Here is a 24,765-nt window from a genome sequence, read left to right on the forward strand (position 1 = left end):
CCTGGAAGGATTCTCCACAGAATCCTGGAAGGATTCTCCACAGAATCCTGGAAGGATTCTCCACAGAATCCTGGAAGGATTCTCCACAGAATCCTAGAGGGATTCTTCACAGAATCCTGGAAGGATTCTCCACAGAATCCTGGAAGGATTCTCCACAGAATCCTGGAAGGATTCTCCACAGAATCCTGGAAGGATTCTCCACAGAATCCTGGAAGGATTCTCCACAGAATCCTGGAAGGATTCTCCACAGAATCCTGGAAGGATTCTCCACAGAATCCTGGAAGGATTCTCCACAGAATCCTGGAAGGATTCTCCACAGAATCCTGGAAGGATTCTCCACAGAATCCTGGAAGGATTCTCCACAGAATCCTGGAAGGATTCTCCACAGAATCCTGGAAGGATTCTCCACAGAATCCTGGAAGGATTCTCCACAGAATCCTGGAAGGATTCTCCACAGAATCCTGGAAGGATTCTCCACAGAATCCTGGAAGGATTCTCCACAGAATCCTGGAAGGATTCTCCACAGAATCCTGGAAGGATTCTCCACAGAATCCTGGAAGGATTCTCCACAGAATCCTGGAAGGATTCTCCACAGAATCCTGGAAGGATTCTCCACAGAATCCTGGAAGGATTCTCCTCAGAATCCTGGAAGGATTCTCCTCAGAATCCTGGAAGGATTCTCCTCAGAATCCTGGAAGGATTCTCCACAGAATCCTGGAAGGATTCTCCACAGAATCCTGGAAGGATTCTCCACAGAATCCTGGAAGGATTCTCCACAGAATCCTGGAAGGATTCTCCACAGAATCCTGGAAGGATTCTCCACAGAATCCTGGAAGGATTCTCCACAGAATCCTGGAAGGATTCTCCACAGAATCCTGGAAGGATTCTCCACAGAATCCTGGAAGGATTCTCCACAGAATCCTGGAAGGATTCTCCACAGAATCCTGGAAGGATTCTCCACAGAATCCTGGAAGGATTCTCCACAGAATCCTGGAAGGATTCTCCACAGAATCCTGGAAGGATTCTCCACAGAATCCTAGAGGGATTCTTCACAGAATCCTGGAAGGATTCTCCACAGAATCCTGGAAGGATTCTCCACAGAATCCTGGAAGGATTCTCCACAGAATCCTGGAAGGATTCTCCACAGAATCCTGGAAGGATTCTCCACAGAATCCTGGAAGGATTCTCCACAGAATCCTGGAAGGATTCTCCACAGAATCCTGGAAGGATTCTCCACAGAATCCTGGAAGGATTCTCCACAGAATCCTGGAAGGATTCTCCACAGAATCCTGGAAGGATTCTCCACAGAATCCTGGAAGGATTCTCCACAGAATCCTGGAAGGATTCTCCACAGAATCCTGGAAGGATTCTCCACAGAATCCTGGAAGGATTCTCCACAGAATCCTGGAAGGATTCTCCACAGAATCCTAGAGGGATTCTTCACAGAATCCTGGAAGGATTCTCCACAGAATCCTGGAAGGATTCTCCACAGAATCCTGGAAGGATTCTCCACAGAATCCTGGAAGGATTCTCCACAGAATCCTGGAAGGATTCTCCACAGAATCCTGGAAGGATTCTCCACAGAATCCTGGAAGGATTCTCCACAGAATCCTGGAAGGATTCTCCACAGAATCCTGGAAGGATTCTCCACAGAATCCTGGAAGGATTCTCCACAGAATCCTGGAAGGATTCTCCACAGAATCCTGGAAGGATTCTCCACAGAATCCTGGAAGGATTCTCCACAGAATCCTGGAAGGATTCTCCACAGAATCCTGGAAGGATTCTCCACAGAATCCTGGAAGGATTCTCCACAGAATCCTGGAAGGATTCTCCACAGAATCCTGGAAGGATTCTCCACAGAATCCTGGAAGGATTCTCCACAGAATCCTGGAAGGATTCTCCACAGAATCCTGGAAGGATTCTCCACAGAATCCTGGAAGGATTCTCCACAGAATCCTGGAAGGATTCTCCACAGAATCCTGGAAGGATTCTCCACAGAATCCTGGAAGGATTCTCCACAGAATCCTGGAAGGATTCTCCACAGAATCCTGGAAGGATTCTCCACAGAATCCTGGAAGGATTCTCCACAGAATCCTGAAAGGATTCTCCACAGAATCCTGGAAGGATTCTCCACAGAATCCTGGAAGGATTCTCCACAGAATCCTGGACGGATTCTCCACAGAATCCTGGAAGGATTCTCCACAGAATCCTGGAAGGATTCTCCCCAGAAAGATAGTACGACGTTTCCCGGGACATCTAGTCTTCTATAGATTACCAGGAGCAATTTCGAAAAGAACTGCTGAGAAAATTCGTAGACCAGTTTCAGGATGTTATTTCCTAAAAAATTCTTGAGAAATGAAAGAGAAACTCCCGTGGTAGCTTGCAAATAAAAATTCTCGAACATTTTCTAGGGAATTTTCAAATAAATGTCTAAAGAAAAGCTCTGAATAAATGGAGCAATAACTAAACCTCTGATGAAATTCATGCAATAATTTCTGAAAAGTTTCTGAAACAATTTATTTTTTTTTTCAAGGAAAACGCTATAGGATTTTCTGAAAGAACCTTCGATTTATCCTGAAAAAAAAAATCTTCTGGAATTGGAGTTTTTGAAAAAAAAAAAACTTTGGAGGAATTCCTGGGAAAATAATAAGAAAATCTTGAATAATTTGAATAAGAATTAAAAAAAAAAAAACAAAAAAACTGATAAAAAATTGTTAATATTTCTGAAGGAATTTCTTCAATCATGATCTTATGTGATAATCCTTAATGAAATCTCCTATAGAAAGAATTTCGGAAGCAATATCTGGACAAACCCGCACATGCATTTCCGGATGCAATTTTTGATTTTTTTTTTTTTGAGAAATTCCCAAAATAATCCTGGCAAATTTCTGAAAGAGTGATTGGAGGAATAATTTAAAAACTCAAAGAAATGCATGCATAGCGATGTGGGGTCTCCAGTTAGCCTAGTGGTTAGGGCTATGGATCGCCAATCTGGAGACGGCGGGTTCGATTCCCATTCCGGTTGGGAAAAAAATCTCGTTTCCCTGGGCATAGTGTATCATTGTACTTGCCTCACAATATACAAAATTCATGCAATGGCAGGCAAAGAAAGCCCTTCAATTTATAACTGAGGAAGTGCTCAAGGAACACTAAGTTGAAGTGAGGCAGGCCAAGTCCCAGTGGGGACGTAGAGCCACAAAGAAGAGAAGAAGAAGAAGAAAAAGAAGATTGAAGTCATTTTCAGCATATGAGGCACTGACATTTAGAAACCTGACTATTCTGATTTTATCATAAAAGTTACCGATATGACACAAATTAATGGGTTCTTTTCAAGACAAATAGGTTAACTAGTTTGTAGTTGTCCCAGAGAAAAAACGACCTCACTTAAACCTACTCCCAGCTTGCATCCACTCCCCGACGTTGATGGAACGTATAGCCAGATTTAATTTTACGAGCACATGCAATCTTTTCATGCAATGTCAGTCAGTACCACCGTTCATCTCCAAGTCGGAACTCTCGGTGTCTGGTAGACAGTAGTGCTTGTGCTTCTTCTTCCACCACCGACCGTTTGGAATGTGCAGGCAGAACCTTATATGAGCCATATCTTTTATTCATTATATCCATTTCGCATTTATGTCGCTATTAAGGAGGAACGGGACGATGGTGGCAGCGGCAGACAGTCACTTGCCATAACCATACCTAGGTCTTGATATGGAGCAGGTCTTGAACAGTCGGTTTCCACTAGTGCTAATTGTGTTATGCATGTTGATTTTCCTTTCGCATCCTTTCGGGCGATAACGTGTTCGGTCTACCTACCGACGACGGTTGCGGAGTTGGCTTGCTTTTGGAATGAAGCAAGCCATTAGACGACATAGGTCCGTAAGTGGCACCGTTAGTGCCAAGTTATGGCTTGACCTCTATCTTGTTCGGTTTTATGTGGCGTGGTGGTTCGGTTCAAGGCCTGTCTTGTGGAGTGGATTCTGCGAGAGATGGGGACGGGTGCGGTGGAGCATAAACTAGAATTATCTCGTTCGATCTGAAATCGGAAATAATTGACCGGGTGGTCTTCTAGTAACGATGAAGGCGAGGATCAAACAGCTGTGACTCTGGTAAATGGTATGGCCATATCATTGAATTGCGGTGTCGATTGACACAATGTTATCATTTCTGTATCATATTGGTGAACCCTTAAAATATGGCTACCATACGTGGCAGAAATGCTTGTATGTAATAACGAAAAACTAAATAGTGCCATCTGTTTTCTTTTTTTATTACAGGTAAATAAATTCACTCTGGCCACGTTATCTGCAATAGTATCTATGAACCATTATCACAGCGTAAGTAAATAAAGGTATTACCTCGATTTATTGGACATTATGTTACAGATATTATTCCAGAAAATCTTCGATATGTTCCTCCAGAAGTGTCATACATTTTTTTTTACGAAATCTGGTATGAATTGCTTCACAATTTTCTCCAGTATTTTTCACAAATCATTCCAGAAGTTTTTTAAGAAATTACTTCAGAAACTCCTCTGGATTTATTCAGGAAATTCTCTGGGCATTAGTATGGAAATTCGATTGTAGTTTCCTTTTAGATTTTTTAGTAATTCTTTTAAAAAATCATTCAAAAACAATTCTGTCGGAAATTTGTTCGAGAATACGGCCAAAATTTCCATTTCTTCACGAATTTGTTTAGAATTTCCACAAATTTCTACAAATTCCACAAAGAAGTCTTTCAAAGCATCTAGCATGACTAACTTCTGAAATTCCTCGATTTTTTTCCAGAAGTTTTGGGAAAAAATCCTCTAGGGATTTTTTTTTCAAAAATTCATACAGAGATTCCGTCAGAAATTTCTTTAGACACTTATTCAGAAATTTCTCCAGCGATTCCTACAGAAACTATTCCAGAGCTTTTCAGAAAATATTTCAAAAGTTCCTCCAACATTTTTACTGTGGAAATTCTTTCAAGGATTTCACCAGAAATTTTCACAGCAACTTCCAAATTTAGTAGAAATTCCACATAGGATTTCTCCAGAAGTTTCACCTAGAGTTGTGTCAATAAGTTGTGTATGAGTTTTTAATGAAATTCCTCCAGAGATTTCGTATGAAAATCCTTCAGATATTTACACTAGTGTTTTCGGGACTTTTCTAGTTTTTTTTTTTTGAGAAATTCTTGATATCCGATGACGCATTTTTAGCTTACTTTTGAAAACTTTGGAAACTGGATTGAGCTCGTCAAGCTTATCAAACCATTTGGAACTCATTATTATTTTATCAGTCTAGGAGCAAAAGTGGATAAAACGAGCTCACCAATTTTCAGCTCTAGAAGAAAAACTGTAAATAAAAAGAAAATCGCGTTAAGTACTGTTCCTTTGCATTTGAATTTGCATCCTTTGACAGATACGTATTTCGACCTCAACTGTAAGGTCGTCTTCAGTGTCTTGTACTTGACTCGACTCAAGTACAAGACACTGAAGACGACCTTACAGTTGAGGTCGAAATACGTATCTGTCAAAGGATGCTGTTAACTCACAATCCCAGGGTATATCCCGCTCCCGCTAGAATTCTGGAATTGTGACACGAATCACGAGCCGACGCGTTTGGAATTCTGATCAAGACTAAAAGTGTATTTCAATTTTTCTACACAGAGTTATTTAGATTAGCTGTGCGCAACTTTGTCGTCGCGCTCTCCAGTTCCCTCAGGCGGCGCGCGTTCCTGCGCCACCGCCAAACGATGATGATGATGATGATTACGATGATGAACACCGCATCGATGGTGTAGCCCGCCGCGTCGTGTGTGGAGATATTGTTCTCCACGGCAACTTCGGGGGTCTCACTAGAGAACGGCCACATCTCAGATTACGGCGGTGCTGAAGTTCTGGCAATTCGTTGCTACTGGAACGCTCTCGGATTACGAGCGGTGCTGTGCGATTCTGGCAATTCGTTGTTACTGAAACCGCCTTACATTGTTGCTGCGGGGTTTATAGGTGCCCAGCAGCGCATGGTGTTGCTGATGCAGCAGTGATATCGGTGCACGTTGGACCCATGCGGTCGTGGGCCACCGGCCGACCGCATATTTACTGCTGACTGCGGTGGGAATATTCCGACCGTTTCGATCGCTGGACGATTACACTGGTGGCCAACGTTTTTGGCACACCAGATGCAAATTCTTAGTGGAATTCAAAGGAACAGTACTTAACGCGATTTTCTTTTTATTTACAGATATTCCCCTAACAAGCCCAGGTTAATCATCATCAGAAAAACTGTAATCTCGTTAATACAGATAAAAGAAAGAAAGAAAAAGAAAAACTGTATTGAATGAGCTGCCCAATTTCTTATTTATGCAATTTATTGAGCTCGTTCTGTACATTTTTGTTTCTAGAATTGATTTAAAAAAAAAATTGATTCTGCAATTGTAAATTTGTGAGCTCGTTGCATAAATTTTTGCTTCTACATCTGATAAAATAATAATAATAAAAGAAAATCAGTTCTTAAAGGGTTAAAGCACAAGTTCCACTACAAAAATCCCTTTAAGTATTTTCTCAAACGATCCTTCAAGAATTTATTCCAAAACATTCTTCGGGATTTGTTTTAGAAATTTCTCCAGTAAATCTGAATTTCTGTCAAAAAATCTTCCAGGCATTTCTTCAAATATTTCTCCAGGGACCCCTTTTAAAAATGTTTGTGACATCCATTCGGGAATTTTCTGCAGGGATTCCCATAGAAATTTTGCGAGGGATTCTTTCAGAAAATCTCTCACGGCTTTTATTATACACTCCACTAATTATTTCTTCAGAAATATCTCCAGAGATTTCTTTATAAATTTTTCCACGGATTACTTAGAAAAAAAAACTCCCACAGATTTGTTGATGATTTTTTCATGGACAATTTGCTGAAATCTATCCTAGGAATCCTTTAAAAAAATCTTTCAAAAGTTCCTGGAAAAATCTCCCAAGGATTCTTGAAGACATTCTTTCAGTGACTCCTTTGGAAACACCTCGTAGACTTACTTTCAAAAACCATGCAGGAAAGACTGCAGAAATTCCGTCAGAAATTCTTTCACAAAATCTTCTAGGATTTACTTGAGACTTTAGAATGTCATCCAGAAATTTCTCCAAGAACTCCTTAAGAAAGTCTTGCACGGATAGCTTCCAAAATGTTGCATGGATTCCTTTATAAATTGAAGAATCTTTTTCGAGAATTTTTTTTTGAAAATCTTGCAAAAAGTATTCCAGAAATTCATCTACATCATTTTTTTCTTAGAGATTCCTCCAGAAATTTTTCAAAGCATTTATTTAGAAAACCTTCCGTGAACTTTCCCAAAAATACTGCATGGATTTTTTGTTAGGAAAATGGTTCACGGATACATCAGAAATCAGAAATTCATAACTTCATCAAAATTTTCGCAGAAACTTTCTAAAGAATTTTCAGAAATTCTACTTGAGATTATGCGTTGCGTTGCGTGGTAACGGAGTAATTCGTAGATTGCAAACTGAAAGTTGTCATGTTTAAAGCTTTAATACTCTTATTCCAGTTACTTATGGAAAGCTGTTTGGGAGAGAATAGCTATCCAACCAGAAGTCTAAGTAGAAAATACATGAAAACTTTCATTGCCGGCCACGCCCATCTTCTCCGTTGCGAGGATAGGAAAAGGAATGATGATATAACAACTAATTAATAAAAGGCCAGAGACTCATCGGCGCCCTCATAAGTGTCAAGGAGTTGGATATATGGAAAGGGATGATTTTGGATTCACTATAAGCGAGTGATGCGACAAGTTTTTATGTATGTATGTGTAATTGGGTAGATCGTGTAGATGTGTTGCTGTAAGTATGAATGTCTTTTGTATATTAAACAACAGTCGTTGGGAGTGACTTAGCTAAGAGATTAATTGTCACCCCATGGGCCTTTTTACTCCAGGGATGGGGCACAGGCATTTTCACTGTGTCCTGGCTAAAAAGCCTTAGCTTAAGCGCCGTTGATCGCTCTCTGAAACGAAAAGAAACATAATTTGGCCAACCAGAACTGATCTGCCTATAGCCAAATTCTACTTGAGATTATTAAGAAAATTCACAAGATTTTTTTTTCATTTTCCTTTACATATTTCTTCAAGACATTTCTCTTCAAAAAGGAGAAGGATATTTAGAAAATTCTCCTAGAATTTCTTGAGAAATTTGTCTACAGATCCTTTTAGAGATTCTCATAAGGATTCTTACGGAATGGCTTGGAAATCTTCTTGTAGATATTGCTGCAGAAATTCTCGTAAAAGTTCCGCTCGGTATCTTTCTATGTGTTTTCTATGAAATTCCTCCAAGCGTACCTCTAGCAATTCATCAATGGATTTCTTCAGGAGTTCATTAAAAAAAACTGTTAAGAACAGACTTGTTAGAATCCCAAAATGACCGCCACAATGGCCGACTTTGGCACCTACTCACAATTTCAAGCGCACAAATCTCTGTGTAAACAAAACCAGCGCACCTGATCTTCTTATTTGAAGCTTATTACAAGTGAGCTAGAACAGAATAATAAAATGCACTGTTGCTTGAAGCTTGTTTCTTGAGGTTTGTGTGTCTGAAGTTCTGATGCACTGTTGAAGCGGGATTTTAAGACGTTTGTCCTTAAGGATTTTTATTGGGGGATTTCTCCTGGATTTTTCTTCAAAAAATATCTCAAGAGGTTATGTTAGGTATTTCATTAGGAGTTTCCAGGTGTTTTTCAGGTATTCCTCCTGGAATTTCTTCAGAAAATCCATCTATGGATCCTTAAAAAATTTTTTTTTTTTCAAAAATCCTTTCAGGAATTTATTTAGATTTTTTATTTTTAATAAATTCCTTCTGAGAATTCTTCATCGACACTTTCGGATATGTCTTTGGAGACTTCTTCAATATTCCTAGAATTGCTTTCCAGCAGTTCCTTAAGGAAGTGCTCATGCGGTTCCTTCCGAGATACTTGCAGGAATTCATCCATGGGAATGTACAATCGAAGGGGCGCTGAAATTGGGGAACCATGTCTAATTAGCTCTGATTTTACTATGACTTCATGGCACTGGAAATAATTGATCACACATCTTGTCAGTAATCTGCCGAGGCATTACAATGATCTGTTTATGGAATTTACTACAAATTTTTGAATTCAATCACCTGAATACACGCCAAGAGAGTATAAGGCATCTAACAAAAACATCAGGAATAAATTACAATTCTTGATGAGAAAGTGATGAAGGAATCAAAAAAAAAAAAAGTTTGTTAGAAAACTTTGAGGAAAAGTCTTTAAAAATATTGCCAGAGAATCATCTCTTAGATGTAAGAAAAATAAAACAGAAACTAGTATCGTAATAAAGTTATATTTTAGAATACAAATAAACCACTTGAAACTATCGTAATATAAACCAGGTACACGCTTCTTCAAGTATTGGAAAACCCCTTACTGACACCGTTTGTGATTCACCATCGTGTATGAAGCCACTTATCTGATATCGTACTCAATGAGTACTACTCATATCTGTTCCTCCGATATAAAAGTAATCGGTATTTCATTTGGAAGTCACACTACGACCAATCTTTCAAACCATTTAAGATGAAACTGGCCATTCTCTGTCTGCTGCTAGTCAGTGCCGTTCTGGTCCACAGCCAGGACCCAACGGATCCAACCACAACCGTACAAGACACCACTCCGGCCCCAGTGGAGTCCACAACACCTGCCGAAGAAGTTGAATCCACGACTGTTGAACCAGAAGAATCTACCACTTCTGCTGAGGAAGAATCGGAAACGACAACAGCTGATCCAGAGCCATCAACGACGACGACAACGAAAAGACCACCAAAGCCTCCACATCACAAGCCACCGCACCATCATCATCCGAAGCCACCTCATGGACATGGACACGGGCATGGTCACCACGTGGGACATCCGAGACCACCTCACTATGGACGACCTCGTCCACCGTTTGCCATCTCCGATGTGCTCATTGAAGCTACTGGCGAAGAGAATTAGTTAAAGGGCGATTACCTGATGTTAAAAAATCATTAAAATATCAGCAACAAAATGATGGAACAAGCGAGTGTTAAATAAATCAGATAATAACTGAACTTTGTCTACGTTAGTTCAATTTCGAACCCAATGAATTCATCCCTTGATGTTAGAAAGATTGTGAAAGAATTGTATCCTGAACTGTACGCCGAATACGATATCCAGGTCATACAAATGAACTTCAGTTTAAGGTTTCGTCCATAAGAATATGTTTTGTTCAATCACCAGAACTAATGAGAGTGATTGTATTGATATCTTGTCTGTTTGGAACATACTCTAATGATTTTTTTTATTTTTTTATTTACCTTCTTTCTCGTTTAGTGGCGCCAAGGGAGGGGTTTGGATCACGGATGGGGGGCAGGTAACACCCAAGCCCTCCCCCCTTGTGCACGAGCTTGGTTCCGAAGATACGGTATGAGCATACTGAACGGGTGATCCCTAATTTATGCTTACCGTGCCTAGGAATTAATGGTTATAGGGGTCCGTCAGTATAAAAAAAAAACAGCAACGATCAATGATTTCCGACTTATGCAGGGTGGAACAGTCCAAGTGGCTTTTACTTTGTCAAAGAACCTTAACACCGGAAGGGAAACTTCTGTCTAGCTAATTTTGTAAATTCGATATTTGTTATTTGCAGAAAAATCGAATAGCACATTCACGTGTCATGCCTCGAGTTCGTGTGCATGTCAATATCTCAATTGTTGCTACACTTTTTTTTTTTTGAATCAAGTAGCACAGATGTGAGTGCTATCATAATTGATGTATTTATATGAAACATCATCAAGTATTACGTCATTTGTTTGGTTTACTCACCGCATGGTGAATCATCCCCTACATACTTTCAAACAAGGCACACTTTAAAATGCCTTCCGCTAATTGTTGACACTAGAGCTAATATTCGTGATATCATCTGGGGCTAAACCAAAAGCATGACAGCAATCGTGAATTGAAGACAATCATTGACAAAAGCTTTAAGAAAATATAGGTGGAAATGTTCAATGATATTTTATTATTTAAAGACTCTGACACGTTCAATACTTCCATTAAGCTTTTTCGCTATTTTAAGGAAGCACGACACTAGACAACGGACTAGCATTCTTCGAATGTGGAAGAAGATAAAAAGGGGAAATCAGGAACTCTGTTTGTACCCATGCATAAGATAAATCAAATCGTGGTTTTTTAGGTAACCTGATGTACGTTAGCAATGATATTGCCGACACATCACATCACGGCTTTTTCAATAACCTGAGGAACGGTTAACTAGAAAATAGACTCATACCACATTAGAGACTACCGGTAAAGTTGCACAACCAGCGTCTGATGCTTCGCCGCAACTACGAAAGTAAATAAAATCAATGCAAGCGACAAATATGTGTAAGAGAACAAAATCTTGACATATTAAACCCACATACAAACAGACGTCTCACTATACTCACTACGTTCTTGTTTTTAACGATCAATAAAATATAACCTAGAATGTACAGAAAAAACTTTATCGAAGACCGCAAAGTGATCTGTGAATGTGTAAAAAGTTATATCTTAGCTTTTTAGTATCGTCTTGATATTGATCAGCTCCCAATGTTAGTGAAGGTACTCAAGCAGTCAACTAAGAAATCTGATATTATTCAGCTCTGCTTTTACGCTGAACACAAAGTCGGAGTATGTGCCATCAATAAGTTTCAAGTCAATTCAATGATGGCTTTGATAAAATGCTTGCTTTTCTTAAAAAATATCAGGATTCAGGAACACTTTGACTTACGTCGACGGAAAGATCGTGAGAACATATACGACGAGAAAGGCACTATCACCTCTAGGTGGATTAATTTGGGTTTTTTATTCTAGTATTCCTTCAGGATTCCTCCAGAGATTGTTTTATGTCTTCCTTTAAGGATTCTTTCAAAAATACCTCCAGGGATTCTGGTGGGGATTTCTGTTGGCATTCCTCCTGGATTCTTTCAAAAGATTTCCTCTGACATTCCTCCTGCGACTTCCCCTAAGATTTTTCCTGCGACGGAATTTCTCCAGATATTATTCCCGAGATTCCTGTGAGATTACTGCATGTGGGTGAAAGGAGATTTTCGATATTGTAACAAGTAATTTATGATTAAAATTATGCTGCAAGGGGAAGAAGAACGTCAAAAATTGAAAAAAAAAAACATATCCGCTATCCTGAACTTACCGGTAACCAAACCCAGGCACTCTCATATCACTGCTACTATTAACAACGACACTTTCTGGTGGATTTTCCAACGTTAAAGCTTTGACATCCATGCACGCAACAGAAAGACGTGTTTGATGTTGTGAAGAATCAGCTATAGTTGAATTTTATGAATAAAAAAAATTAAAAAAATGGGCAAATTATGATTTGAATTGCGAAAAGAAATCCAACTATTTCGATGGAAATCCAACTAACGACTCCCAATTCCTTAGAGACGGACGCTTCTTTCCTCCATGCTACGGCGCCACTTGACCGTCTCCGTCCCCAGAAGGCGCAGAACTGAACTAGATTCCACTACTGGACATGGTTTGTTCCTTTTCAGAATCCAAGTCTCCTTCGGGGGGAATTAGATGAACATCTACACGTATCTGTTATGTGCAATGTACATGAATGTCAGAAAGATAGAGAAATTATTTTTGAAATTTTAAAATTTCTTAGATCAAGGGTGTGGTTCCGTGTTCGTGTGGCTAGTGTAACCAAGCTCTTAGTCGCATCGTGCTGAGGAGCGTGGGTTCGATTCCCGTCGCAGCTCTCAGGAAAAGTTTTTGGCTGTGCCACTGGGGTCAGCAGCGAACGGTTGTCGCTTTAGTTCGTGTGTATGCTTGTCAGCGACGACAGCAAACTCCGGCGAACGGTGGGAAGCCACACTTGGAAATTACTCATTCGTCCACATTCGCATCGCAAGCGAATGCGATTCGTGAGTGATGCGATTGATATTGTGCATACGAATTTTTGATGCTTTCGAATTATTTTATTTGCTAATCTAGCATTTCAACAAGAATACAGTAAAAATGTATGCATTACATGCAGAAATTCCCTTCTACTTATGCTACTACCGCTTCGATCGCTCACCAGCATTCTTCACCATTCGACATTCATTCATTCGCTTGCGATCCAAACTGCGACGAATGGCAACGAATATTCATGTCAAGCAGCTGGCTCATCGCTTCCCACTGGTGATGGGGTTGCGTGTTTGATCACGACGATCCGTTTGCTGCATCTTTCTTGATTCGCTTCAGCAAAGAGGAGTGAATATGAATGGAGTGAGGCGAATATACCGATCCTTGGGTACAAATCACTTTTACATTTGACCACTTCCAGTGGGACACCCAGAACTAGTTTCGGGACACTACCGGTTGTCTAAAATATGGTCTGAGGCTATGTTCTTACGAATCGATCATCGTGTTATCAAAAAAGGCTCTCCAGTTGGCCTAGTGGTTAAGGCTATGAATCGCCAATCCGGAAACGGCGGGTTTGATTCCCGTTCCGGTCGGGAACATTTTCTCGACTTCCTGAGCATAGTGTATCATTGAACTTGCCTCACAATATACAAATTCATGCAATGGCGGGCAAAGAAAACCCTTCAATTATTAACTGTGGAAGTGCTCTAAAGAACACTAAGTAGAAGAGAGGCAGGCCAAGTTCCAATGCGAACGTCGAGCTATAAAGAAGAAGAAGTTATCAAAAAAGCTGCTATTTGATGTACTGTCAAACCCCGCGTATTCGTCACTCTTCAATAAGACACTTTTTAACTTGTACCCCGCGCATTCGAAATTTGTTGAATTAAAAAAATGATCAAATGTCACAGTGTAATGCACTGTAAATACGAATGATACGATATTGTGATGTTACTTACACCCGCAGCGGCTCCTCGTGCAGCTGCTACTTCCGAAAGTTCTAATTTGGTGCATTCCGACACCTGATCCGTTTGGTGATCAACCGCAGTGAACCTCGGAAGCCAGCAATCGTAAAATGTACAAGCTATCAATTCGTACCACCACAATATCTGTAAGATTTGTGTTCAAAAACAAATCATACAATCTAAACAAAACTAAAATAGAGTTAGTTTATCGAATTGAAAGTTTACACAGCTAATTTGACAACAATCATTGTCGAATTAGCGTGGTTTTATGGTACGACACGCATGGATTTGATTCAATTTCACATTTACAACTTTCGGTTCACATTTTACCACTTACCCATTGTCCCTGATGTGGTCTTAGACTAGTTTCATGCAAATTATTAATCAGTTCTCCTAAAAAGTCGCAAATTGATGTAATGCATGTATGGGTTTGGTTCATTCGTGCATTTCGCCAGTTCCGGCGAGGCACTCGAATCTGGTTCCGGAACACTACTGACCTGAGATTATTTTCTTGCTTACCGTTCTTCGCGTTATCGAAGAAGCCGTTATTTAGTGTGCTGCGTGTATGCGTTTGGTTTTTTTCTACATTTGACCACTTCCGTCGGGGCACCTGGAACCGGTTTCGGCACACTATTGGTTTTCCAAAGTATGGTCTATGATTTTTTTGTTAACCGTTCATCAGCTTACCTAAAAAGTCATTAAATGTGTCGAATTTATGGGTTTGGTTCTCCTTTATATTTGACCACTTCCGATGGGGCAACCGTAATCGGTTGCGGAACACTACCGGTTGTCCCCAATATGGCCGGAAACTTTTTTTTGTGAAATCAAGATGCCTTAAAATCCGCGATTTGATGTGTCGCTTACATGGGTTTGGTTCCCTTTTATATTTGGCCATTTCCGGCGGGACACCCGGAACCGGTTCTGGATCACAACCGATTCAGATATGTTCTGAAAATATTTTCCTGCTTACTGTTCACAGGATATCAAAAAAGCCACGATTTGATATATCCCTTGCGTGGATTTAATTAACTTTTACACTTTTCCACCTCCAGCGGTACATCTGAAACCGGTTCCGGTATGGTCTGAGAATGCTTTCCTGCTTACTGTTCATCAGGTTATCGAAAAAGCTGTGGTTTGATATGTCACATGCATGGTTTTATTTCAATTTTATATTTGGCCACTTCCGACGGGACACCCGGAACCGGTTCCGGGACACAACCGGTTCAGATATGGTCTGAGAATATTATCCTGCTTACTGTTCATCAGGATATCAAAAAAGCCACTATTTGATATGTCGCATGCATGGGTTTGATTAACTTTAATACTTGGCCACTTCCGGCGGGACATTTGCAACCGGTTCCGGAACACTACCGGTTCCGATGTGGTCTGAGAATGTTTTCCTGCTCACTGTTCACCACGTTATCGAAAAAGCCGCGGTTTGATATGTCGCATGCATGGGTTTAGTTCACTTTTATGTTTGGTCACTTCCGGCGGGACACCCGGAACCGGTTCCGGGACACTACCGGTTCAGATATGGTCTGAGACTATTTTTCTGCTTACCATTCATCAAGTTATCGAAAATGCCGTAGTTTGATGTGCCGCATGGATGGGTTTGTAGCGTTTTCATATCTGGCCCCCTCCTGGGGTACCGGTCCGGAACACCTAAATGGCCATAACTCCGGAACGGCTGGATCGATCTGAACCATTTTCAATAGGAAACAATGGGAGCAGATTCCGCGTCGAATGAACCGTCGGTCAATAAAATCGGTTGAGGTTTACTGCCAAAAAGTGATGTGAGTTTTTTTGTACACACACATACACACACACACACACATACACACACACACAGACACACACACAGACATCACCTCAATTCGACGAGCTGAGTCGATTGGTATATAAGACTTGACCCTTCCGAAGGCTCTATCAAATTTTCATTTTTGGAGTAAACATATAGCCTTTCGGTACACCTTGGTGTACGAGAAAGGCAAAAAGGAATCCCGAGATACATTTTTGAATGATTTTTTTAAAGATCCAGGAAGAATACTTCAATCAATTTTGGGAAGAATTTCTGGAAAAATGTCTGAAGCAATGCCCTTGAGTAATCAATGAAGAAATCTAAGAAAGAATCTCGAGTGAAGTTCATAGATGAACTCCGGGAATTCCTCAATGAATCGCTAACATATGGAGCGGACCTGGTGTGATGGTTAAAGCACGTGACTATCACGCCGAGGATCTGGAATCGAATCCAGAAAAACTCGCAAAATGTGAATTCTTCCTACGGAAGGGAAGTAAAGCGTGGGTCCCGAGATGAACTAGCCCAGGGCTAAATATCTCGTTAAAACAGATAAAAAAAGAATCACCAACCGATTTTTTAGAGGAATCTCTAAAATAGCTTGAAAGGAATCTATGAAGAAATCTTGGGAAGAATCCCTAATGCAATCTCTGGCAACATTCTTAAAGAAATCGCGGTATAGAATTCCTAGAGGAATCCTAGGAGGAATCAATGAAGAAATTCCAAGTGCAACTTCTGCTGGAATGCCAGGAGATATTCCGAATTCATTCAAGGAATCCTGAAGGGAATCCCGTCAGGAAACACTGTATAAATCTCGGGTGAAATTTCTGAAGAAATCCTGGAAAAAAAGCCCGAGAGAAATTATTGAAAGATTTCCGGGAGGAATCCTTGATGGAATGCCATGAAATATCCCTAAAGAACCCTGAAAGAATTTCTTGAACGGGGAATAGCCTAAAATAATCTCGGGTGATATCAATTATGGAAGCTCGAGGAAAATCTTTAAAAAAAGTTTCGGTTAAACCCCCAAAAAATACCGGTAGCAGTCGATGAAGGATCGTGGGAGGAATCCCTGGTGGATTACCAGAACATATCCCTAAAGAAAACCCGGGGAAAATCCCTAAACAAATTCTGAAAAAAAAACTAATAAATACCGGATACCGAATCAACAAAGGATTCCAGATGGAGCCCCGTAAGTATTTCCTGAAGGAAGTCTCGGGTGGAATCGATGAATCAATTCTGAAAAAAAAAAAAACTGTGGATGAAATCCGAAGGAAGCTCAGGAGAAATTTCCAAAGAATACTGAAAAAAAATCGCCGGCGACATCCCGGAAAAGTTCCTTGAAGGAATCCCGGGAGGAATTTTTGCAAGAATCAATAAAGCAATCCTGGAAGGAATCAGTGAGAAATCAATTAATTCTAGGAGGAATTCTTATATAAACTTCTGACTGAGATTTCTGAAGAAATTACCTATAGAATCTTTGGAATGATTCTCGAAAGGACCCGGCGGCAGAAATCCGTTAAAAAGTCTAGGAAGGAATCATTGAAGCTATCCCGGGACTGATATAATGCCAGAAAATATCCCGGCAGAAAAACCTCAAGGAATCCCGGCAGGAATTCCTAACGGCGTTCCAGAAAAATAAACCTGCATGCAGGGATCCTTGACCGACGCAACCAGTAATTAGGGCAACATATCCTGGAGGAATCTCTGGTATTCTTAGGAGCAATGGATAATGGATAAGAGGAATGGATAATGGAGAAATCCTGGAAAGAATTCAAAAAATATCCTCAGGAAATTACTGAAAGAATCCCGGAAAGTTCTGAAAGAATCCGGGAGAAATCTCAGATGGAAGATCAGGAGGCTGTTTTTAATATGTTCCATTTCCTTAAAATAATAAACTTAGGCATACTGAATTACTGAGAGATGAATAATTGTAAAAAAAAAAATCGCTCGCTGATGGGATTCGAACCCACAACTTCACAAGTTTTTCAGTAGTTTTGAAACAAACCAGCAAATTTAGTAAATACCAGTGAAGGGCAATAGTTTATTGTAATGAATTTAGGCTATAAAATATAACAGAGCCTCCACCGCAGATTTTGAATTTCTGATAGCACTCGGCAAGAATAGTTAAGATTCAATTTGAAATGGGTTTATTTCTCTTAGGATTTTTTTTTTCATGAAGCTGTCTGGGAAAGACTTTCTTCATACTTAGACATACATTTCTTAAGAAATTCATTGGACCGGTCTCATGAAAATTCTCAGGCTTTTTTTGAAAACGATTCCCGTTATCCCCGTTGAACCAAGCTTCTTATTGGGCTCCAACCACCTTAATTGCCGAAGCCTCGGTGCGCACGTGAGTAAAGCACGCGTTCCCCGATCTCAACGTACCCGGTTCGATTCCCGGTTGCAGCGTTTTTCTTGTATTGTAATTTTATGCGAATTTCTTATGGAAATCAAATGTTTTTATTATATAGAAATTTCATAAGACATACTTAAGACCTTCTTAAGATGAGCTTGCATGGGAACCTTTGCATTGGATTTTCAAAAAACAGTGTGAAAAGAAAATTATTCTTTCACGGATTTTCCAATAATAAGTACCTTCAACAATAAAGAACCTTTAAATTGTATCTATTAAATATTTAGACATTTCTTCAGAAATTTCAGATATAAATAAACAATCTTAGAAAGTCAACGTGCAATCTTGGCAGGAAATTCCAAAGCGGTGGCTTAAAATTCGTTTCGAAAAGCTGCCAAAATAGCTTGTGAAATAAGCTGTCGTAAAACAACTCGCAAATGAAAGGAAAGTAAAAAAAGCTCCAGGGACTTCACAAAAAAAATTTACCAAAAGATGCAGAAAATGCCAGTGACGTTTCTCGCAAAATCAAATTATAAATATCTGTATGATTTTTGATTCATAAGCCTGAGATCATTTGTTTGGCATTTTATGTATAAAAAACTGCAAAACTACAAATAATGTGTACATGAAATCTGATGAAAATCCCTGATTGGAATTGCCTGACTTTTTTTTATTATTCTTCCTTTTATTATTCTAGATTTCTTACGTTTTTACTATTAGTAGGCATTTAAGCTTTCCGATCCTGCTCAACGTTTAAAAAATCCAAAAGATGGATTTTGTGTTGAATCCTGCAATTTTTTTAAGGAGAAATACTTGGGCGACGTGCAACTTGCAGTTGTTTTTTTTTATCAGATTTTAGCCCACAAAGACAGAAAGGTTGACGATGGCTATATTAAAACAATAAAAACCCAAAAGTACAAATTAAAAAAAATAGAAATCAGTTTTAGAAAAACACCCAACTTAGTTATCGGACTTTTTTTTAAATAGGCATTTCTGCAAGTTGACTTTGAATTTCAATTCTTTACATAAAACATTGTGTGGTTTTCATCATTGTAGAGTTTAGACAATTTCCTGAAAAAAGCCACACATCATTTCTATTGGAAGGTCGTGTCATTTTTGAACTGTACTGATTTGCATAATGTTGCACAACAACTTAAGCTCTTTTCAAATGTTAGTTTAGACAAATTAAAAAACCTTATTGGAGTTATTGGAAAGAACAATGTCTTGACACCCACACAGTTCCATTCCAGGTTGAATTCTGAGAGGATAGTAACTGGAGTGAAATCCGTCCTTATTCAAAAAAAAAAAAAAAATGCTGGCCATAAATACAGAAAAAAAAAACAGACGAAAATTAAACTAAATATTCAAATGATTTCAGAAAAACGTAATATTCGTAACAAAAATTCGATTTGCAAGATTTTCAATTTTTTATTTAAGGATATTGTTTTGGCTCAAACAAGGTTGCGACCATTCATTTGCAAAGATTTACATTCATTTTCTATTATCTCAGTTCAGAAGCATGCTATCGAAAAACAATGTATGGATGAATTGAACCTTTTAGTTTTATCTAAAAGTTTGCCGAATAACATTGGGGTCGCACACGCATACCAAAGTCGTGAGCGAGCTGTGAAGGCAACTTTCCACAGCGTGAATGTAATTTACATTCACCGCGTGGAGAGTTGCCTTCACAGCTCGCTCACGACTTTGGTATACGTTTGCGACCCCAATGTTATTCGGCAAACTTTTAGATAAAACTACAATGTTAAATTCATCCATACATTGGTTTTCGATAGCATGCTTCTGAACTGAGATAATAGCAAATGAATGTAAATCTTTGCAAATGAATGGTCGCAACCTTGGGCTCAAACTCAAACTCAAACCACAACTTTTTAAATGATCCTTTTTCAGTAAAGAATATTAACTCTGGATTTTGACCACTTAATCGACTCCTGCTTAAGACATTTCCAAAAAGTCAAATCTCTTTCAGTAAAACCTAGCCGTTATTGGTAAAATTAATAAAAAAAACTGATTTTGTAATGACATGAATAAAACAAATACATTTTTAGGTGAAGTTTTATACTCAATACGTTGACACACAGCTTTGTTTGAATTTTTTAAATTATATGCAAATTCTACAACATTTTTTTCCACGAACCCCAATCATTTTAGGTACTAGGTATTTTTTATAATTCTTATTTTATAATTTTATTCTTCTACCACTTAACCTAATTTACAGCTCTTTTTTCCACTAGGGCACTGCGTGAGCGATTCCAATTGGCGGCTGCACTTACACTTTGTTTAGCGTCTAAATGTATTCTATTCTAAATTTAATATATCGAACTGGTTGCCGTTACGCTGCTGTCACTTTTCTACCCTGTTCTAGAGTAGAATGATGTGCATAAGGATGTTGATGTGTGGTTCTTGTTCCTTCTACAGTCCGATTGGGGGTCCATTATGGGTTGCCGTTAGCCGATAGCCATGTTTTCGGGTCCGTTAGAGCATATGCTCAGAAGAGAGTCAGGTGACAGCTGCTCTCGAGGGGAACAGCAACTGACGAAAAATTGCAAGTGCCGAGGCTGGGATCGAATGCATGACCATCCACTTATGAAGTGAACAGTGGGGTGGCATGGCTGTCAAACTCGGTACATCGTCGCTCCACCCAACATCATTTTTGGTACGGCGCGTTTTGGTACCCACTTTCTGGTCGGTTTACCCTAACTTGCTCCTGATTTTCGGGTGTGTGGCTCGTGTGTTGATAGTGCTTATTTCAGAAATTACACATTTCAAACGAAAACGTTGTTTTTGATGATAGTTTCTCTTTCCTTATCACTTTGCACGATATTATATGTAGCAGCGAAGCAGTGTCAATGTTTCCAGCACATTTTTTCCATGAATTAAGCAATCAAAACAAAAATATTGGACGCCATGTTGAATTGAATGCTGGGTAGATGATTCGGGCCCTTTGTCATCCCCCTGGAAGTGAACGTGTAGCCACTACGCTACGGGCCCCGGCTTGTTTTATGATTATTAATACTTCATATTATAATTTTGTCATTTTATTATTATTTTATACATTCTACTTTTCTTGGACTTTGTGGCGTATCTGCATATTCAGACGTTATGCCGTGGAAAAAATCGCCATAAAGTCCTTGGACATTATGGCCTCGGACGTTGTTATACTGCACCTTCACAAATATTGCAGTTTCATGTAAATCAATATGCATGTCATGTCCATGATTTTGATGACGAGCAAAACGAGCAGTTTTCAACCATCATTCTTCATCGAAGCATTCAAAACTTTTTCAATGTCTCAAACAGATAGTTCAGACAAAAAATTATCAGCGCTCGAAACTTTCTCATCGTCACCCATTAGATGGCTATCTTCTTGCAAACTGTCCTAAACTATTAACAAGATTGCAAAATTGATTCCCTCGTTTCCCAAAAAAAAAAAACAAAAATGATCGCATCTGCTCTGTCGTGACGCAGCGTGCCTCAAAGTTTACCAAACAGTTTCGCCGAAAAACAAGAGAGAAAACCCCCTCTGAACATCATTGATCACTCATGATGTAGCTGTTTTCATCTCTCTTGAATGGACAAAAACTAGCTTCCAAAACGGGAGGAGGAGGAGTTGCTCTAAGAGTCACTGCAGCTGCAAACTTTCCCAAGCTCTACTGTGGAGCTGACTGTCACCAACGATTCAAAGGCATCCTATCCAATGAGGCAGCTAGGCAAAAACTGATCCGAGTCTCAGTCTCAGCGAGCAAGCAGACCGAGTGATGTAATTCAAACAAACTTTTGCAGGAACGTCTCCCCTTACCAAGCAGCAACCTCGACAGCACCGCGGCGGCAGAAAACTTCAAAAAGAAACTGCCAGTGCCTTGTGCGGTACAGTATGGGTGTACATTTTTTTTATTTTATTTATGTAGAGACATTTGTAATTAAATTTGACTTCCAGGGATTTTCATATGGTATGTTAGGTTTAAATTGTTTGGTGAAACTGATTTTAATAAATTACTTCAATTGTAGCTGATTGTATGAAAAATGGAGTTCTTCCCTCCAGGTTTAAATATAATAACGGTTTTACAAAACTGGATTACAGATTTTTAATATTTCTCTGCTACAAAGAAGATACGTTCACAGATAAGCGAAACCGTTTTTTTATCTCATAATGTTGGAAACAACCTAATTCAATTGATTGCATAAAATTTATTTACTACACGTTATGTTTTAAAACTTTTTAAAAACCATTTTATATTTTTGGGATCATTTATTTTTTTGCCTTTCTCGTACACTAAGTGTACTGGAAAGGCTATATGTTCACTCCAAAAATGACTTTTTGATAGAAGGCCCGGAGGGTCGAGTCACATATACCAATCAACTCAGCTCGACGAATTGAGGTGATGTCTGTGTGTGTGTATGTATGTGTGTGTGTGTGTATGTGTGTGTACAAAAAAACTCACATCACTTTTTGGCAGTAAACCTCAACCGATTTTAATGACCAACGGTTCATTCGACGCGGAATCTGGTCCCATTGTTTCCTATTGAAAATGGTTCGAATCGGTCCAGCCGTTCCGGAGTTATGGCCATTTAGGTGTTCCGGATCGGTACCCCAGGAAGGGGCCAGATATGAAAACGATACAAACCCAATCATGCGACACATCAAACCGCGGCACTTTCGAAAACATGATGAATGGTAAACAGGAAAATAGTCTCGGACCATATCTGAACCGGTAGTGTTCCAGAACCGGTTCCGGGTGACCCGCCGGAAGTGGCCAAATATGAAAGTGAACCAAACCCATACATGCGACACATCAAACAGCGGATTTTTCGATAACCTGATAAACAGTAGGCAGGAAAACATTCTCAGACCATATTTGAACCGGTAGTATTCTGGAACCGGTTCTGGGTGTTCCGCCGGAAGTGGCTAAATATGAAAGTGAACCAAACCCATGCATGCGATACATCAAACAGCGGCTTTTTCGATAGCCTGATGAACAGTAGGTAGCAAAATATTCTCGGACCATATATGAACCGGTAGTGTTCCGGAACCGGTTCCTAGTGACCCGCCGGAAGTGGTCAAATATGAAAGTGAACCAAACCCATACATGCGACACATCAAACAGCGGATTTTTCGATAACCTGATAAACAGTAGGCAGGAAAACATTCTCAGACAATATCTGAACCGGTAGTATTCTGGAACCGGTTCTGGGTGTTCCGCCGGAAGTGGCCAAATATGAAAGTAAACCAAACCCATGCATGCGATACATCAAACAGCGGATTTTTCGATAGCCTGATTAACAGTAGGCAGGAAAACATTCTTAGACCATATCGGAACCGGTAGTGTTTCAGAACCGGTTCCAGATGTCACGCCGGAAGTAGCCAAGTACAAAAGTTAACCAAAACCTTACATGCGACGCATCAAATCGCAAGCTCTCCAGGCAACCTGATAAACGGTTAATAAAAGCAAATAGTTTCAGATCATATTTGGAACAACCGATAGAGTTCCGGAACCGGTTCCGGGTGTCCCGCTGGAAGTGGTTAAATGTAGTAGAGATCAAAACCCATGCCTGCGGCACATTAAACAGCGACTTTTTGAATAACGTGATGAACGATTAGCCAGAAAATAGGCTCAGACTACAACGAAGATCTTTATAAAGGCTACCGATAGTGTTCCGGGACCGATCTAGGGTGTCCAGCCGGAAGCATGCGATACATCAAACCGCGGTCTTTTTTAAACCATGAGGAACGATTAGGGGCTGTCCATAAACCACGTGGTCATTAGGGGGGGGGGGGGGGGGGTTGGTTCGGCCAATGACCATTTTGTATGGACAAATAAAAAATTTTGCAAGGACAAATGGTCGGCGTTAAGTCAGAGAGGACCATGTGTCTTTTACTTAATTTCTAGAAAAACGACTTCAAAGTTTGCAACTCTATAAGTTTTGAGTTTTCCAACAAATGTTCTTGAATTTTTGCCATAAATCCTCATAACTATTTATCGCAGCATCGCTCTGTATTGATCGCGAAAAAACGTAAAATAAAGCTTGAAACCGAGAAATTGCTAAGTAATTAATTGTACTTAGTCCACTCTGACTGAACGGTTTTTCGAAAATCTTCAACCAATTACAGTTCACACTCAAGTTTTTACATATTTGATGAAAAAATAATGCACAAGTAGGACAACAGTTATTAGGAGTAGTGTATAATGTGAGCAGGAAATTTGAAATTTGATGTTTTTGTTATTACACTGTTGATTACCATCTTCAATTTTTATGTTCAGTCAGAGTGGACCAAGTACAACAGTTCAATATCACATGAAGGGTAGACAATAAATGAGATATTTAGGGATTCTTAACTTGAACATTTCATAGCTAACAACTTTTGAATGTATTTTCATAGTTCGGTACGTTTTTGAAATATTGTAGTTACACAGTTCATAATAATTTATTCAGAGGACTGGCATTTTTCAAAAATTCGTTCAGACAGAGTGAACCAAGTACACAATTCTTAAATAATTGGTGAAATCAACTTCTTCATGAAACGGGTATTGGTACATTTCAATATGATGCCCAACAGCTACTAAACAAACATATTTTGATTTGGAATTGATTACAAAGAATAAGGTAATTTCAACTATTTTTCTTGGAGACACATGGTCCACTCTGTCTGCACGTGAAATGCAACAATATGCTTCAACACGGTTATCTGTAAAATATGATATTGACCAT

The 24,765-nt window shown here is 39.5% G+C and overlaps 2 protein-coding genes across 2 annotated transcripts in view; both read left to right on the forward strand.

Annotated features, from left to right (window-relative positions):
• The window catches only part of LOC109423702 (pseudouridine-5'-phosphate glycosidase), a 520,698-nt gene extending 516,334 nt beyond the window's left edge, over positions 1-4,364 (forward strand). The window contains exon 8 of the mRNA XM_029873067.2: positions 4,278-4,364. Coding sequence (XP_029728927.2) covers positions 4,278-4,349 — 72 coding nt within the window. The 3' untranslated portion in view covers positions 4,350-4,364. The remainder of the gene's footprint in view (positions 1-4,277) is intronic.
• Positions 4,365-9,578: 5,214 nt separating this feature from the next.
• Positions 9,579-9,995, forward strand: LOC115261074 (uncharacterized). The gene has a single exon (XM_029862451.1). The coding sequence runs from the start codon at positions 9,579-9,581 to the stop codon at positions 9,993-9,995; it is 417 nt and encodes a 138-aa protein (XP_029718311.1).
• Positions 9,996-24,765: the final 14,770 nt, after the last annotated feature.

This window comes from Aedes albopictus, chromosome 3 (assembly GCF_035046485.1).
Source record: "Aedes albopictus strain Foshan chromosome 3, AalbF5, whole genome shotgun sequence".
NCBI lineage: Eukaryota > Metazoa > Arthropoda > Insecta > Diptera > Culicidae > Aedes > Aedes albopictus.